Source organism: Carassius carassius, chromosome 7, assembly GCF_963082965.1.
Source record: "Carassius carassius chromosome 7, fCarCar2.1, whole genome shotgun sequence".
Classification (NCBI taxonomy): Eukaryota; Metazoa; Chordata; class Actinopteri; order Cypriniformes; family Cyprinidae; genus Carassius; species Carassius carassius.
In genome coordinates this window covers 19,676,493-19,695,941 of record NC_081761.1, presented here as the reverse complement: position 1 = coordinate 19,695,941, position 19,449 = coordinate 19,676,493, and the positions used below count along the sequence as shown (strand labels likewise).

Sequence of the window (19,449 nt, the reverse complement as noted above, 5' to 3'; positions counted from 1 at the left end):
TCCTTTGGGATGGTGTTACCCCCTCTTCCATCAAATCAGCCTCCGTCACTGCTCCTATAGCGCTAACCTTGTCTGGGTCGGTCGCTACTCCTGAACAGTCAATAATGTGCCCCAAGAATCGCACACACCGCCGGAGGAAATGGCATTTTTTAGGGGCTAACTTTAACCCGTGCTCTCTGAGCCTACTGAACACCATACCGAGTCTCTTGATTGCCTCACCCTCATCTGGCGCATATACAAGTAGGTCATCCAAATAGCAAAGCAACGTCAAGAAGTTTTGATCGCCAAAGATATTTGTCATCAAGCGCATGAAGCTAGCGGGACTATTGCACAACCCTTGCGGTAAGCGATTAAACTCGTAAAGACCCATCGGTGTCGTGAAGGCCGTAAGATTTTTGTCTTCCTCCGCCATTGCGATATTATAAAAGCCGGAAGTGAGATCCATCGCACTAAAGATCACGTTTCCGCCCAAGGCCGCCAAACAGTCTGCTTGGTGCGGTAAGGGGTGAGCGTCCTTGATGGTCCGGGCATTAAGCCAGCGGTAATCAACACAAACGCGAAGATCACCGCTTTTCTTCCATACCAGGACCAGCGGAGACGCCCACTCACTACATGACTTCCGGATAATCTCTTGCTCTTCCATCTCAGAGAGCACTTTTCTCAGTTCCTGATACTGAGCTGGAGGAACACGCCGGTATGGAAGTCTGAACGGACGGTTATCTGATAGGTGAATCCTATGGACAAACTCTTTGGCTTTACCACAGTCTAGCTTGTGTTTAGAAAATACATCTTGATATCCCTGAATCAACTGCACAAGCTGCTCTTTCCAGTACGGAGTTACTTCGCAAGACTCGATATCAAGGTCACGTAACCCAAGCTTCTGCATCGCACTGTGAAAATCAAAGGGATAACTACCCGTATCCACACCAGAGGAGACAGACTGGCTCTGAACACTCACAGTCTCTCCATTATCATACTCAGGTTGCACGTCCAGGTCTTCGACCGCTAAAACAGGAGATACATCGGCTATTTTAGCATTCCGCCTCAAAGTGACCGGCTTACTAGATGGGTTGATCACCTTAACCGGCACCCATCTGTCACCAGGTAATGTGGCTATAACACGCCCGACTAAAACACCTTTCTGGTGAGTTTGTGCCTTAGACGGCTCAACTAAGACAGTACTGCCCACAGAAATAGTGGAACTTGCTGGGAGTCTGCCCCACACAAGGTGTTCGTGCTGAGGCAAAAGTGTAACAGCCTGAGTGAGCTTAACAGTACCGACAATGTTTGGGATACTACCACCCTCCCATCTGTTATGCCCAGACAGCATACTCAAAAACCGTTGAATCTCTGGTTCCCCTGTAGAATTTGGCTGATTCATGACACGCCAATAACTTTGAGACCGTTTAAGTTGACTGAGAACGTACTTGATCACATTAGTACCAATAATGAACTGGTCTTTTTGCCCTGGTACGACCAAGGTAGGCACAATAACCGAATGTCCATACACATGCAACTTTAGCTGATGGATGCACTTGGGCTTGACCCGAACACCACCACAACCGACTAGCAAGACATCAGTGGGAGGCTGAACAGGCTCAAGGGTCCCGCATGCATCCAACAGCTTACGCTCAGTTTCCTCATTAATAGTGCATGCCATAGAACCAGTATCTAACAGGCCTTGGCAAGTGACTGTATCATTCACCAACACATTGGTATAAAACAAACTGTCAGCTTTTTCCAGCTTTGCGATGTCCTGAAACAAAATTATACTGTCACTTGACTCAACCTGACAATGGTTGCTATAGATGACCATTGGATCGTCTTCACTGATGAGAGGCTGACTTTCAACACTCACATTGCCCCCTCCCCAATGTGAGTGATCTAGTTTCCCTGATCGTCACCAGTCTGGGCCACAGCTCGGCCAGCAACCTTGCGACACTCCCTACGTTGATGCCCAATCTCTAGGCAAGCGAGACATCTTTTTTCTCTCATACAGTGGAAGCGAGTCGAGTGAGATCTGTCTCCACAGACTTCACATGAAGGGGATCGATACCACTGTGATGTTCGGGGATGTGGTTCTGAAGCAGGTAGGGTCGTGCGCTCCAGCACCCTTTCGAACATTTTCAATACACGCTCTAAACTACCCAATTCTGCGGATTCACTTGTTTTAGGGTGCAGGACTGCAGTACACGAAGCAGAGGTTATGCCCATACTTTCGCTTCCTACTGCTATCTGAGTGCTGACAGGTTTTTCAGCAACAACAGCCTGATTCACAACAACTTTAGGTGCAGACTGGACCAGCCTCCGAGATTTAAAGTCTCTCTCATGCTCGTCGATAGCCTCTTGGACCTCCTCAGTTGACCATTTGCTTATGGGCTTGCACCTAAAAACACTGGAAAGGTCAGGATTGGGACAGTTCCTGATAAACATCATTGCAATCTCTGAGCCCATATTTTCCATCTTTCCACCACATCTTTGCAGGTGAGCATCTGCTAGCTCGGCTGCCTCATTTAACCTGACCCAATAATCAACAGGGTGCTCGTTAGGCTTTGGCTGTGTCGCATAAAAAACAGCTAATGGCTGGCAAGAGCCAGGGCTTTCGCTAAAATAACGCCGTAGTACTTCATAGACAACCTCAGGACAAAGTACTGCTTGACCTTAACAATGCTCTTAGCCCGGCCGCAGAGATGATTCAATATCTCTTCCACACTATCGGCTTTGTTGCAACCCTTTTTGGACAAATATACCTCCATCTGCTCAATCCACTCCAGGATGGTGAACTTATCACTACCATCCCCTCTGAACACTTGTGGTTCCTTAATGTCAGCTTTGACTATGAGATTTAATTTGGACAGATCAAGATTCGGGGACGGAGGCATTGTCCTAGAGGGTTGCTGCTCAGACGACGGAGCGGAACCAGATAATGCTGAAGTCTGGTTTGTTAGCAACCGTGTGACAATGGAGTCACCTATCTGGCTTCCAAGCTCACCAATAAGGTCACGTAGTTGCTGTGTAACATTGTCACAACCAGTATTGGCAGGAGTGGAAGACTCTGGTTTACACGGCTTGTTATTTGGAAGCGCAGTTGGAACAGTCACAGAATCATAGGCCAACACACGTGGTTTAACGACTCTAGGAACGCCTACCCCAAAAAATCCTTGACCCCTGCCAATATGTGGTGTTACCAGGTCTTCATTCCATCCCCCTTCGGCCATTTTAGAAATGGAAAATGACACCAATGAAGATCATAAACAAAAATTAACTTTACAGTTTTTGTATTCTTCTCAAGTAAAGAAAACTAAAAAAGAAACAACAAAAAAACTGCAACAGTCCAATGAGCGTGTGCGTGGTGTGTGAAGCGAGAGTTCAATACTATCAGTGTCCAGACACTACCACCAAAACGTCAACGATGAAGATTCTTTGGTCGTCGATTCCAGAAGCGTTGTGATTTTGCGTTGTCCAACCCCAGCGATCAGCTGCAGCAGATCTGGTGCATCCGGGTCACGGCACCAAATTATGTAGCAAGTCTGGAACGGACTCTCGCACCTCAAAGGACCACACCACCACTCAACAATGAGATCCAAAGTTTTCTTTTTAATCTGTAACGAATAGAGGTCATCAGTGGACCAATGGAACATCAGCTTCTCTCTTTCTCTCATATAACAGTAATAATCACGGAGAGAAGCAACATTGCGTGTGCTCGTGAGCCTCGCACACAGGTTGACTGAGGCTATTACCAAACTTAAACAAAAATAAATAAAACATGTAAATAAAATAATAAATCTGATTACCATACATTCATAATCTTCCTTGTGATACATCACATCAATTCTGTTATTAGTACACTACAATAGTGTAAAGTACATTAATTGTATACTAGAGTGTATAATAATATGCATTACTACAAATATTTATGTTATAACATGCTATGATGAAACAGATATCAATTATAATACTATTTATACACATAAATCCAAAAGAAAAGCATAACATGCATTTAACAACATACCATGAGCAGGCCGCACCACGTGCTTCACACGTGAATCAATGAATCTGATTCTTTCCCCTCATGATCCTCTTCATACAGTACACATTGACAGTAAACCAGATCTCTATTATTTCACTAAACAGAACTAATTACAAACATACCTGTAACGAATAGAGGTCATCAGTGGACCAATGGAACATCAGCTTCTCTCTTTCTCTCATATAACTAAGCATGAATGCAAAATATGAATCAGTTAGCACTATGATGAATTTCATAAAATCGTTTTGCTACACACCTCATCACTACTAACACACTCAGATCATGAAATGCACTCATATCACACTTAAGCGATAGTTATGCTTTTAGACAATAAACATCACCATACCAGTAATAATCACGGAGAGAAGCAACATTGCATGTGCTCGTGAGCCTCGCGCACAGGTTGACTGAGGCTATTACAGATCGCACGAGGGAAAACCCAGAGGTGTTCCACTGATGACGCTCCCTCCCCAACAAACACCCAAAGAAAAAGTTCTGCTATTTTACTGTTATGTCGTCTTATGAACAACGATCTGAACAAAATTTTGTGATGTTCATTAACTAAATATAAAAGTAGAGAGAATACTTATATATTAATAATATAGAAAATAAATGAATGAAAAAAAATATATATAAAAGAAACACATCAATGAATAATTCACACCAGTTACACCCACTGCTCCGGGTGTGTTGTTCACTGCTGTGTGCACTTTGGATGGGTTAAATGCAGAGCACAAATTCTGAATATGGGTCACCAGCTTGGCTGTATGTCACTTCAATCACTCACTCAAAGTAATCTAATTTAGATCAAAAACTGCTCGTTGCATGTATGCGTCACCTTTGTTTGGATCATGATTAAAATGCAGTGGTTGCCTCTAATTTTAAAATGGAATGAGCACCGACAAAGCCTTGTTTTGTTTATTTATTTATGCATTTATGCTCACAGACCAGAATACCAGAGACAACCTTACTACAATATGCTACATCAGCGGTTCCCAATTCCAGTCCATGTTACAAAGTGAACTAAACCTCTGCTCAGGGAGTAGGGAGCAATAAACATGGTGTAGGGATAATATCGATTGGAACACCGTTCATTCACGTATCTCGAGTTGGTCATCTGAATCAGGTGTGTTAACTGAGTAAGACATGCATGGGAACCGCTGGGCTACATCATGTGTCATTAAACAGCGAGAAAACTATAAAAGTACTACAAAACTGTGAATAGGGTGCGCAGAGGTATGCAGATACATTCGTTGACAGGCAGGTAGGAAGGATATTTAAAACGCTCGGACCGAGCTTGGTAATTTCTTGGTCCTACACCTTCCACAGAATATATAAATACATTTAAATCACTTAACTTAAATGATTGCTATCGGGATTTGAAGAGACTTTGAATCTATATAACAAAAAAAAATTCACATATTGCACTTAATTTAATTTGTCAAATCAAATTTTATAAATAAATAAATAAAAAATCATGAATCGAATCGAATTGTGAATCGAATCTTGACTTAAGTGAATCGTTACATCCCTAATAATTACACACAATAGGTTGGTAATGATTTAATGTGATGCTGCTCTATTACAAACTTTCTTCCATCTGAAGACATTTCATGCAACAGTACGTGGAGCCAGTCTTACTGTGTTGCACTGCAAATGTGCAGTGTTTGTAACTGAGCACGTATGTGTGTGGAATCTGACAGCATGCATTACTAGGGTTGACAGTAAATTATGGTTTCTCCAGATACTGATGACCTTAAATCAAAGCTTGGCAGGGTGACAAAGGTGAAACCAGGATAACCAGTTTCATGTTTCACATGCAATGCACTTCTTCTACTCTCACCTAACCTAGTATGGCCTATAGATTATCAGTGCACTTCATGATTTGCAGCATGCATTTAATCAGTGTACCATTGTTTGTGTGCACAGAAAATAATAATAATAATAATAATAATAGTAGTAGTAGTAGTAGTAGTAGTAGTCATTTAGCATATAAGCAACATTTAAACAGCTGGATCAAACCAGTTTGGTAGTGAAGAACTGTCAGACTACTAAGCTTGGTTGTTTTGATAAATGATGTTTAGCAATGAGGAAGTAATTTGAAGCATAATCATTTCCTATGTGATTATCATAGATACATTTGTCTATTTTTGAGCAAAATTAAAATTAGTTTCAAGATGCAATTTATGTCTCATTTCCAATGAACGGTATGGGTCAGTACAGTATGGTACGATTCGGGACAGTACACCCTGATACGTTTACACTGTCATTTTCGCAGGAAGAAAAAAAGCACAACTTTGTCCATGTGTATGTGTGAGAAAATATAAAAATATTAAATATATATCTTTTGTGTTAGACATTTTACCAGCCATTTTTTTCTCAACAAAATATCTAAATATATATCTATATATATAAATTATTGTTTTCGGCATTTTCTAATGAGTGATATTGTTTCAAGTCATGAAACAGGTTTGTGTTGCTTAACACTTACCCGTATCTTCAGCAGTTTGCAGTGCATGTTGCAATATTAATATCACATTTTTGTCCCTTAGAAATGCGCATTTGAGAGTAGCTTGAGACTAAATAAATTTGTCTAAATACTAGGGGTGCCATGAGATCTCACGAGATCTGACTGGAACGTGACTATCTTCGCCGAGACCTTTCAAATATATTTGCATGACACTGGTCCTTTCACCAGTGGTGGTTTGTAAGATATTTTATATTCACATCAGGCAAGTGGCCGCTTGATAAGCAGGAAAATCACGCAGTGTAGACTTTATCCCGTCATAAATACAAAATTCAAAGTTTAACGTGGAATGTCACAGAATGTGTCAAACTTTGAATTAATCAATAAAAAAAAGTAGGTCATTACACTTCAAATCACAATATGTACCATATCTGTAAATATAAAGCCACAAAAGTCAATTTAAAATATGAATCCTGCATGTTCTGCGTATCTCTGTTAATGAATAGCGCAGACGCATGGTTACATTTACTACACATATACTGAAGTGTGCCAGACGCTCGCGGTGATTTCAGAGTCTGCTGTCTCACTAAATGAGGACTTTAACATGAACGATTTGAGTAAAACTAGTGTCACATCACATACACAGAACTGTAAATGTATTCGCGGTAAACCATCAAAATAAAAGTCCCCCCTACTACTACTAAAATGATTTTTTTTTAAGATTAATCACACATTTCTTCCATGTTTTAATTGTAATAGTAAATCCCCTTTGTTTGCCAAAAAAAAGTTTAATTAATTATTTTTTTATAATTAAAAGATAAATGAAATTAATGTTTTATGCCTTCATTTGATAACCAGAAAAATGTAAATACACAACACAGAATTTATGAGGAAAAAACAAATTCATAACGCTACTTTAAGAAAAAAAATTATTAATAAATTAATTTGTTTATACATTCAAATAATTAATTACACATGCTAAAACAAAGAATTTGGTAACAATAAAAAATATAAATAATATAGTGAGAATTTATTTTACATTTCATAGGGCCCTGAACATGAAATTGTTGTTAAACTTTTAATAAATTGATATGAAAATGTATATGCTTCATGATTTTAATTAATTAGACATGCTTTTTAAATGATAAAAAAGTAACTATTAAAAATGAGTTGAAAAAATTGAAATGGAAAAAAGCAATACAGAACAATTAAAAAGTAAAAAAAAGAAAAAATATTTAACACACACACACATATACACACACACACACACACACACACACACACACACACACACATTAGGGCTGTCACTTTTTATTTGATATTAGAATATGCATTCGAACATGACGTGAAATATCCGTAATCGAACTATAAATAAAATATCCGTTTTTTAAAATGCCATGTGTAGCGCATTTTTTACAATCTATGATTAGACAATTTGTTTTTTATTTTATTCTTTGGCATCTTATCCAGTAGAGGGCACTCTAGACGTATTGTAGCTTAGGCCCATGACCAAATCAAGCGAATAAAAGCTAGTAACCAGGCACGTCTGTGCGTTCCGAATGAGTGTTCTCCAACGCGGGGAACATTGTAAATAAAAAGAGAGCCCCACTTAATCCAGATCAAGTTGATAGACTGGTGTTTCTTGCAAACAATATTAAGAAATGAATTAGGCTAGGCTATGCGCCTTACTCCTGCTGCTGTTTAACCTCTTAGCCAGCACCCCGACGCCCTCATCCTGAACGCCCCTCAACTTGCACGTGTCAGTGTTTACGAATAGATTAAATGAAACGGGACAAATTTAATTTTGACAAACTATGTATCATTATAAAGATCTAAGCCTCAAGCATCGACGACAGATCACTGCTTTTCAATGGAAAGCTTATAAAGACTGTATTTAGTACATTTGTGTAAGCAGTTCACATAAAAACATGAGCAATGGAAACGCTGTACATACCAGATCCGTCGTAATAACGAGTCATAAACACATCCACATCTGTAAATCCCGGTTTAGTTAGAAAGGTAAGGGTCCACTCAATGACATCTCATGGAGCACGTTTAGTCCAACGAAGCAATAACGTTGTAATATGGATCATAATTCCTTTGTTTACGTTTCAGTTCTTCAGCCACAACAGAACTGTTTGCGTCCATTATGGAATAACTCACGGTCAGAAACTGCGTGTTGGTAGTAAAAAAACAGCATGGTTTTGCAGCGTACAGTGTCACAAACAGAATGAGACAATCCACCAGAAAAAAGACTGAATGAAAGATAGTATATTTGAATTTTGGCGCTCCCTCGTGACGCGCTCTGACGCACCTGTCAGCTGATGGAGGCGGAACTTATAGCGATCGCCTTTTTCTTTTTGTTTGTTTTATTTTTCAACAGTTTTTATATATGTCAGAGTGTGTTTTATGTTGAATGTGAATGTATCTGCATGATTACTATCTGAGTGCAAATCAGCCCAAATCAGCTCGCTATTACTGTATGATCACGGCTACCAAAGTGAACGCGTCTATGTGAATAGAGAGAGTGGATTATTTAGTTTGGCACATTTGATTTATTACCATTTGTATAAGTGGCCATCAGCACATCAGCACTTATTTGCATCGTAATTCATTGTAAATGCTGCATTTCTAGCAATCTCAGGATTTTCTGTAATTGGCGAACAAAGTTAAATCTTTTTTTATTTTTCTTCTTAATATTTTTTTACTCAAATTATTCTTATTGTATTTTTCTAGTGCTCAAATAAATCACTCATATGATGTCTTAGTTTCTGTCTAGTGTTTTATAATTGAAAAAAACTATGCAGTGGTATGTTTACTGACTAAATAGTTTGTAGAAGCCTTCAATACTGTTGGGAAATCTATTTTCTTATATTTGGGGGGTGGGGGGTCTAGACATAGTCATTTTTCATGATATCTTATTCAGATTTGAAATAGAAACTCATGAGACATGTGGCTTTCAACCCATTACTTTTCTAGATTTCTCCAGGACTCATTTCATGTATTTTTATATCAAATAAAAAAATATTTAAGTGTGGTAAAAAAAAAATGTCAAGGCACTTCAGTGTCTATAACTTTTAATATTTTTGAGCATTATCAAATCTGGTTGATAGAAAGTAAAGCCCAAAGTGTCTTCTTTCCAAAGACACCAAAATTATGTTTGTAACACACTGAAGTAGGAAACTGTTACAATTAAAAGTTAGGTAGAGCACTTTCAGCTGTGAGTCCCATAATGGGGGGTGCTGGCTAACAGGTTAAGTTGTCACATTATTGTTTGTGCCTGTTCTGAATAGTTTTTTTTCTTTTTTCATTTAGTCTAATGTTGTGGGATATGCATAGTGGCACTTCATATAATTTGATATTCTAAATTGATAACCTGCTGTTCTCTTACGAGAGTTCTCTCGTACTGCGTCTTAGTTAAGACGTTACGGAAAAAGTCTCTTTTCACAAAATACTGAAGCAAAAAATTATCCTTAATTTTGAATTATTGTAAAGCGCATTTGCAGCAGCACACAGGCATAGGCGAGACGGCTCGCTTGCTCATTGGCTGCTCTGCGGCAACTGCACAAGCCTATCGAGCGCAGGCTGATGCAACATCAGACCAATAAGGGCGCTTTGCGCCCTTCATGCCACTTCCCGCCGAAACGGGTGTGGCCCAACCCTATAAAAGGAGCTTGAAAAGGCTGACTCACCTGATTTTTCATCTCTTAAGCAAAGCTCACGCATCGTTGGATCACGGAGGAAGCAAGCGCCGTCAGATAGCATCTCAGCGGGACGAGCTATTCCTGAAGCCGCTGGCCAACGCCGCCTTCCACTGCCGTTCCTGCTGCGCGTTCCGGTGCCCATATCCTTTCAACTCTATTATTTCCAACTGTTCTTTATGCGTGTGTTAAAAGAGTAAACTCGTAAAAGAGCTTGCGTCTTTTTTAAGATGCCTTCTTGCGGCTCGTGCAGAGCCCCACTCAGCGAGGGAGACCGTTACGTCATCTGTGTCTCCTGCCTGGGTGAAGATCATGCAGCGCTCGCGCTCGCTGACGGCAGATGCCCTCACTGCGAGCTGTTGCCAATGGTGACTCTGAGGACTCGCTTGGCCTTTTTCTCTGAGCATGCATTTTTCGCTGCGCTGGGGCGCCGTAAAAAGCGTCGCTTCCAGCGGATTCCGGAACCATCTTCAGCTCAACCGAGCTCGCCGGAAGTCGATCTCAGGGCCGCATCGGGGGAAGAGGACACATGCTCTCTGCTAGCTTAGGGCAGTGAGGGCTGGGCGAGCTCCGGGGATCTCGCGCCTTCTGCTCAGAAGCCCAGCAAACGAGCTGACATCGAGAAGGAGCCGAGGCGAGTGCTCACGCTGGCCGTGACGAGTCTCGGCCTCGAGTGGTCTGCACCAGCGCCCCCCTCTCGTTCCCGGCTGGATGGTAGTTTCCTTTCGGATGAGCGTACTTCTCAAAGCCCGCCTCATTTCTTCCTGAGCTTCACGAAGAGGTGGCAAAGGCTTGGAACGCTCCATATTCAGCGCAAACTCGTTCGTCTGTCTCACTAGCATTCTCCACACTGGATGATGCTAAAAACAGGAACTACCAGTCACTTCCGCCGGTGGAACAGGCGATAGCGACGCACCTTTGCCCCCCCTCTGCTGGACGGCGGACGAAAGCGGTGTTGCCATCTAAAGCCTGCCGCATGACGTCATCTCTGCTCGCGCAAATCTTTTCTGCTGCTGAGTAGGCTGCGTCTGCACTACACACGATGGCTGCAGATATTCCAGCGTGATCTCCTCTGTAAACTGGACGAGATGGGACCTGAGGCTATCTGTCTCGCGGATTTTAGGAGTGCTTCGCTACTAAATCCGCTGCACAAGCCATGGGACGAGTTATAGCTGCTTCATCGAAGCGCCGGTGTACGAGTTCTGCTGTGGCCGAGCTCTCACCCAAGCGCGCCGCTGTGTCAGTTCCAGGAATTGTGACTGTCTCAGCGTTTTCTGCAACGCGCAAGCCTGCACAGTTGCCCGCTTGCCTGCACACAAAAGCCGTTATCACAACAGCGTCAGCAACACAGCTCGAGACCCCGTTCTCACTCTACCGGCCGTCGCCCCGCGCCGCGGGGACCACGGCAGAGGATTACGGTGAGGCCGGAAGCCCCGAAGCCATCCTAGCATTCCTAGGAAAGCACCGTTCAGTTGCTGTTTCAGTTCCAGGGATTGTGACTGTTTCAGCGTCTTTTGCAATGCGCAAGCCTGTACGGTTGCCCGCTTGCCTGCACACAAAAACCGTTATCACGGCTACCCAGATATTTCCCGAAAAAGGTATAATTTCTGGTGTCCTGGCCATGGCCGATGGTGCTATAAATGTAGTGACGATGCCCACTGCTCAGTGCCCATCTCCACATATAAGCACAGCCCTTCACACAGGGCTCGCGTCCATAAAAGCAACTCAAGTCGATCGCGTGCACTACATAGTAAACGTGCCCACTCCTCAGTGCCCACAAACACTATGTCACACGCGTCATGTGGTTTCTGTAACAACGAAACCCGTGCACGTTCGTTTTGCCCAGGCAGACAGCGAGTCTAAAGCAGTAAATGTGCACGCTTACAGCCCACAATTACTCATAGACAGCACGAGTCCCACGGGACCCGCTCAGCCCTCCCTCACTCCGCTGCGGCGTGACCTTCTCGCTCAGAGAATTTCAGAAGATGCTAGGTCTCATGGCCTCAGCATCTCCAGTTCTCCTGCTCCGCATGCGCCCCCTGCAGTTCTAGCTGAGAGCGCGAGTACCGCGCGGAGCGTGGATATCCGGTCAGCTGCATCTCAGGGTCAATCAGAGCTGTGTTACAGCCCTGGACAGCGAACGACTGGTACCAATCAGGTGTAAGCCTGGGGACTTCCTCGAAAGTGAAGATGGTGTCGACAGACGCCTCCACTTCGGGAGGGGGAGCGCTGCTCGAGGGCAGACCATCCTTTGGCCTGTGGTCAGAACGGGAAAAGCTCCAACATATCAACTGTCTGGAAATGCTGGCAGTGGAGAACGCGCTAACGCGTTTTTGTCCCCGAATCAAAGGCCACCACGTCTTAGTCCGTTCGGACAACATGTCTGTGGTGTCCTACATAAATTGCCATGGCGGTATCAGGTCCCGAAACCTGTACAGGTTGGCGGAACGCCTCCTGGTTTGGGCTCAGCGCAACTTGCGCTCGCTGAGGGCAGTTCATGTGCCTGGGCTACAGAATCTGGGTCCAGACAGGCTGTCCAGAAACAACATTCCCACGGGCGAATGGTCTCTACACCCGCAAACAGTCCAGCTGTTGTGGGAGAGATTTGGCAGGGCGGAAGTGGACCTCTTCGCGTCCCACGAAAACGCTCACTGCCCCGCGTTCTTTTCCAAGAACGAAAGCGCGCTGTCAAGGAGATGGCCGTGCTGCCCGCTTTATGCTTTCCCCCCCGTCTCCCTCCTTCCGCAGGTGATAGAACGGGTGAGGGAAACGAGATGCTCAATACTGCTTGTAGCACCATTTTGGAAGAACCAACCATGGTTTCCAGATTTGATGCAGTTAGCAGACACTGCCCCGTGGCCAGTGCCGTTGAGGAGGGATCTCCTCTCGCAAGCCGGGGGCTCGATTTGGCACCCTCAACCGTTGTGGTCCCTCCATGTGTGGGCGCTCAACGGTTACCCGCTGATCTCTCAGTGGGAGTGCTAAATACCATCACTCAGGCTAGAGCTCCGTCGACACGACGGCTGTATGCCTCGAAGTGGTCGGTGTTCTCCAGCTGGTGCACAGCTCGGGGATGTTCACCCCTTAGTTGTGAGGTGACGGAGGTTCTCTCCTTCCTACAGGAGCTGTTGGATAGGGGCAGAGCCGAAACCAGTCGTGCTTGGAGTTTGGGCCTAATGACTCAAGGGTCATACTCAAACCTAGGCACGGTTATGTGCCGAAATCCCTCAACACGCCGTTTCGGGCTCAGGTTATTGCCCTGTCTGCCCTGCCGGTGTCAGGAGAGGATGGAGACTCGAGTCTTCTTTGCCCTGTAAGAGCTTACGTGTCTCGCTCCGCTGTCTTTAGACGGACTGAGCAGCTGTTTGTCTTGTTCAGTGGACGTTCCAAAGGAATGGCTGTTTCGAGACAGAGCCTATCCAGATGGATAGTTGACACCATAGCGTTAGCTTACGCTTCCAGGGGCCTTCAGTGCCCACTGGGCGTCAGAGCACACTCCACAAGAGGCGTCGCCTCGTCGTGGGCGTGGTCTACGGGGATCTCCTTGCAGGATATATGTATGGCGGCAGGTTGGGCCTCGCCGTCTACATTTATCAGGTTCTATAACCTGGAGGTTCCCGCCTTGCAAGCAAGGCTGCTGTCGGTATAGTCGAATCAGGGCCCTGACTGGAACTCTGAGATCGCGAGCGTTATGCGCTGCCGACTGTTATATGGGCAGTATTGGTCAGTCCTTGCCTCGACTGTGTGATGTCATATTGCCGCATCTACGGATGCTGCTAGATATGGGACGGAGGGTCCCCCCCCTCTCCTGTCCTGGACTCTCTGTGAGTCCCTCGGGTGACTGTGCACTGTAAATCCTGGGCGTTGCTTCCAGGTTTATTGGTGTGTGACCCCTGCGCGCACGGCGCTTTACATGGGGTTCCCGTAGCGTCTTAGCTAAGACGCAGTACGAGAGAACTCTCGTAAGAGAACGTACTCGGTTACTAACGTAACCTCGGTTCTCTTTAGAAGAGGGAACGAGTACTGCGTTCTCTGCTGTGTGTACGATTCACTCTGGTTTGCTTCGGCGATGAAATAAATCAGGTAAGTCAGCCTTTTCGAGCTCCTTTTATAGGGTTGGGCCACACCCGTTTCGGCGGGAAGTGGCATGAAGGGCGCGAAGCGCCCTTATTGGTCTGATGTTGCATCAGCCTGCGCTCGATAGGCTTGTGCAGTTGCCGCAGAGCAGCCAATGAGCGAGCGAGCCGTCTCGCCTATGGCTGTGTGCTGCTGCAAATGCGCTTTACAATAATTCAAAATTAAGGATAATTTTTTGCTTCAGTATTTCGTGAAAAGAGACTTTTCCCGTAGCGTCTTAGCTAAGACGCAGTACTCGTTCCCTCTTTAAGAGAGAACGGAGGTTACGTTAGTAACAGAGTACGTTTCAAACATTAAGTAAAAAAAATAAATAAATAATCCAGACAGTCTTGTTTATGACTCACTGTTAATACATTTAAAATAAATGTATCATACAAGTAGGAAGATTTCATGACAAACATCAACTATTTAAACCAGTCGTTTTTGAACTTCACTAAACAAAAAAGTGCATATGCCACTAGGGCTGTGCAATTAATAGAAAAATAAACGGTTCGATTTTTGGCCTCCAACGACCATGAAAATACAATAATCAAGATAAAATGACAAGTGCGCCCCATTCCGCCCCCTTTTTGCAGTGCTGCTCTTTCGTTCCTCCATTAAAAGCCCAATTTCCCGTGCAAATCAGTAAAATCATGTTACATGACATTTGCATAATGGGACATGCTTTATTTATAAAAGTATATTTATTCATGTTTTTAAAAGCTTGAAAGAGAACTTTCGCTGCTCCTCAGGAAGAGATATGCGCTTACAGATGGAACAGAACACGGACATGTAAAGTCATCATTAAGCTCAAGCTGCGCGCCTAAACACTCAAATACACGCAAAAATGTGTCGAAATGCTGTGCTTAGTGATTATTCATGTATACCTTCATCGGTCATGTAATAAATTAATGTAAAGAGTTGAGAATGAAAATACGTGTGTTACGGTAATTTGGATCTGTGCGCTATTTGTGTAAATTATTCGTTATCCGTTATTCATTTTTGAAGCCATTATTCAGGTTTTTTCGAATAAGGTATTCAGCTTCATATATATAATATATATATATATATATATATATATATATATATATATATATAATATATATATATATATATATATATATATATATATATATATATATAATCTATAATACGCATACGCTTCTGAAAGAGGGATCAATACCAACGTTTTGTGAACAAACTTCCAGATTCCAGACAAATTAAGCATCACATTTACATGACAAGGCCTGAAGCACAGGCACAGACATGACTTGTCAATCATTTGACATGCACAACATTTTACACCGGACTTGAATGCCTCACAAACGAGGGTCAGCTCAGCGCTGGAGTTGTGCAAAGATTGCCTCTGAAAGAGGGATCAATATTAATGGTTTGTGTGCAAACTTCCAGACTCCAAAGTAAGCATCACATTTACATGACAAGGCCTGAAGCACAGGCACAGTCCTGACTTGTCAAACATTTGACAAGCATTTGTGACCCATCTGTTCACATTCAAGACAGCCAACTTTATTCATATCAGCATTTGAAAGCAGTTGTCTGTCAGTCAGACATTCAGTTCACAGGTACCACATTGAGTCATTACTTGGCAAAACTAGTACTGCAGAAAGGCTATTATCATTACATCCTTCTAATTTCAGCATAGACTGACATTGTCTAAGTACTAAATCACTAGTGACTGGTCATTACTGACCAGGACTGTGTTTCCCCATAACTATGCAAATCATGCTTTCATGATCATCTCAATTATTGTTGTATTGCTTTTTCCCAAACCAACATAAAGATTGCTGTCAGGTTTAAATGTGCTGAACTAAGGTTGAAATTTTCACCCAGGGTGAAAATGCTGCCAAACATGTAAATGCATGGTGTAAATAAAAACATGTAAAAACCTGCTGGACATCTCATGTTAGAAATATTTCAACTTCTTTTGAGTCAATATTTGTGTTCAACTAAACTTCTAAAATGCAAGCTTACTGAACTTAGATCTAAAGGATATATGTAAATTCATTATTATTTTTTAATTAAATGCGTTGAATTATTGTAACACAAACCAACTGGAAGGAAAAAATATAAAATGAAGTTGATTAAACTTAAAGGATTCCCAAAAGTTACCTTCATTTTCTTCCAAGTTTATCTTTCAAGATGCTGACACCAATGGAGAATGATAGTGATTCAGAAACAGAGACATGAGGGAGTGCAGCTGCATGGACACATTGGGTTACATGCCATGTCTAAAGGAAACTTAAAGAGATGGGTATAGAAAAACCCTGAGTGAGCCTTAGAATACTGTAACTAACTAGATGTTGGGCTGATAAATCATCTGATAAATAAGAAATTCATCAGAGAAAGGGAAAATGAAAGGGAGGGCAAAAAGAAAAGAGTGACAATGATCTCATAAGATAAGACAGGCAGACAGAGGGGAGACAGTATCCAGTGACCTGCTGCATATCACACTGCAGTGTCTTTAAAACTTGCCACTCAACAACTGACAGGCATAAAGGAAGCTGAAAGAGAAAGAGACCCTCATGGAAACTCTTACCCATGTCTGTGAGATCCCCTCGACCGTCCGGAGTAGTATGAGTAGCCAGAGTAGGTGGACTCTGTATCCATGGTGGCACTGTTTTGCCCCAGCAAATGGCTGAGGGCTTTTTTGATGTTGACAGGATGAAGGGCAGGCAGAAGTTTTTAGAGAGTCTTATCAGAAGGAGCTTACTCAGCAGATGAACAATGAGAGTAATCTGTCAGTTCTCAATCCTGGATGTGTGCCTGGAGGCTTTACACCAGCAGGGTTCATTCTGAAAAGACAGAGTTAGATTTTTAGTTGTGGGACTAAAAAAGTCAAATCAAGAGCAGCAGAATACAGCTGACACTCCTGTTTCCTGTATTCCAGTCAAAAGATTTTATTTTTTTCCCCAGATTCCTATCTGTTTCCGGTGTCTAATTGTGTGTCTCTGTTCTGTGTACATCTCTGCTCACAATTGAACCACATTAAATACGAGTGTTAACGGGCCCCAAATCGCTTTGTGATCTGATTTATCAAAGCAAACTATATACAGCTACTCAGGCAGTATTTACAATTGCCATTAACATGTGACCAGTATCCAGATGATGTCCACATATGCATTGTGATCGGATCCCAGTATAGTGTAAACCTCCCGGGGACCCACCTATCAGAATGTTTTGGATGTCTCACTAATTCAATTTATCAGCTTAGTGTGTTGAATAGTGAGACATCTAAAACATTCTGGGAGGTGAGTCCCGAGGACTAGAGATGTAAATGCCATCTAGTCAATGTATATTCATTCACCGTGACATAACACAAGATACCACCACTACGGTTATGGCTTTACCAAAACACGAAATGCTCAGTCCCACATTTGCAGAAGGTAAAGGGGAGCTATTATGCTAAATTTACATTTACATGGTGTTTGACCAGAAGATCAGCAATGTGTGTCCACAACCACTTTTTTTTTAAGATTTATTTTTGGCATTTTTGACTTTTATTGTGATAGGACAGTTTAGAGCTAACAGGAAGCAAAATGGGAGTGAGGGGGGGGGGGGGGGATCGGGATGCCCGTAGTGCTACGGTGCTGTATGTTGGCACACTGCCCACAAGGCTATCTTTGCCGACCCACTCCTTTCTTTATACTCCCTAAAAATCATAAATAGTGCCTTAAAATTAGTCATTAGCATTTTTAACACATTGTAACAACACATTGAAACAGGCACTGCCCACAACTGGTGACAGTCTCTTCCCCATCAGCATATTCACCTTATTTTTCACTTAAACTCAGGCGCTGCCATTTTAGAACCATAATGTGTCAGATTTCTGGTAAAGCACTTCCGCTAATAGTAGTTGTATTGTGATTCATTAGTTTCGCGGTCACTGTGTTGATTTCACAGGCTAGTTTACTTTTAATATGGACCACAGAAAGACTGGCGTACTTTGTGTAGTTAAGGGGTGTCATAATAGCTGGTTCAAGAGTAAAAAATACCTGAATGTGGATGGGGGCACACTATGATTTGCAGGCCCTTCCGAAAGGAGAAGAAGCTCGTCGGCTTTGGTTAAAACTAAAAGCCAAGAAACCATTGAAATTTCCATACGTTTGCTCTTTCCACTTCGTTGATGGTAGACCCATGGAAAATGATCTATTCTTCGAGAAACGATGCTCCACAGTGAAGATTTCGAGGTGACGCCTCGTCTCGTCTTGCTGTTTAAATCTAGATTAAAGACCCATCTCTTTAACCTGGCTTACACTTAACATACTAATATGCTTTTAATATCCAAATCCGTTAAAGGATTTTTAGGCTGAATTAATTAGGTAAACCGGAACACTTCCCATAACACCCTATGTACTTGCTACATCATTAGAAGAATGGCATCTACCCTAATATTTGTCTGTTTCTCTCTTATTCCGAGGTCAGCGTAGCCACCAGATCCAGTCTGTATCCAGATCAGAGGTTCACTGCAGTCACCCGGATCCAGTACGTATCCAGACCAGATGGTAGATCAGCACCTAGAGAGGACCTCTACAGGACAGACCAGGACAACTAGAGCCCCAGATACAGATCCCCTGTAAAGACCTCGTCTCAGACGACCACCAGGACAAGTCCACAGGAAACAGATGATTCTTCTGCACAATCTGACTTTGCTGCAGCCTGGAATTGAACTACTGGTTTCGTCTGGTCAGAGGAGAACTGGCCCCCCAACTGAGCCGGGTTTCTCCCAAGGTTTTTTTCTCCATTCTGTCACCGATGGAGTTTCGGTTCCTTGCCGCTGTCGCCTCTGGCTTGCTTAGTTGGGGTCACTTCATCTACAGCGATATCATTGACTTGATTGCAAATAAATGCACAGACACTATTTAACTGAACAGAGATGACATCACTGAATTCAATGATGAACTGCCTTTAACTGTCATTTTGCATTATTGACACACTGTTTTCCTAATGAATGTTGTTCAGTTGCTTTGAAGCAATGTATTTTGTTTAAAGCGCTATATAAATAAAGGTGACTTGACTTGATATATCTAAAAACAAGTATTTTACAGCTTTTTGTTAAGTTACGTGCAAAATACATTGTTTAAACTATTTCTTTATCGATGACACTCCTATTGGGC

The 19,449-nt window shown here is 42.8% G+C and overlaps 1 protein-coding gene across 1 annotated transcript in view; it reads right to left on the bottom strand.

Annotated features, from left to right (window-relative positions):
* Window positions 1-19,449, bottom strand: part of LOC132143667 (vang-like protein 1) — a 133,450-nt gene that overhangs the window by 86,943 nt on the left and 27,058 nt on the right. Inside the window, exon 2 of the mRNA XM_059554092.1 lies at window positions 16,872-17,127. Coding sequence (XP_059410075.1) covers window positions 16,872-16,942 — 71 coding nt within the window. The 5' untranslated portion in view covers window positions 16,943-17,127. The remainder of the gene's footprint in view (window positions 1-16,871; window positions 17,128-19,449) is intronic.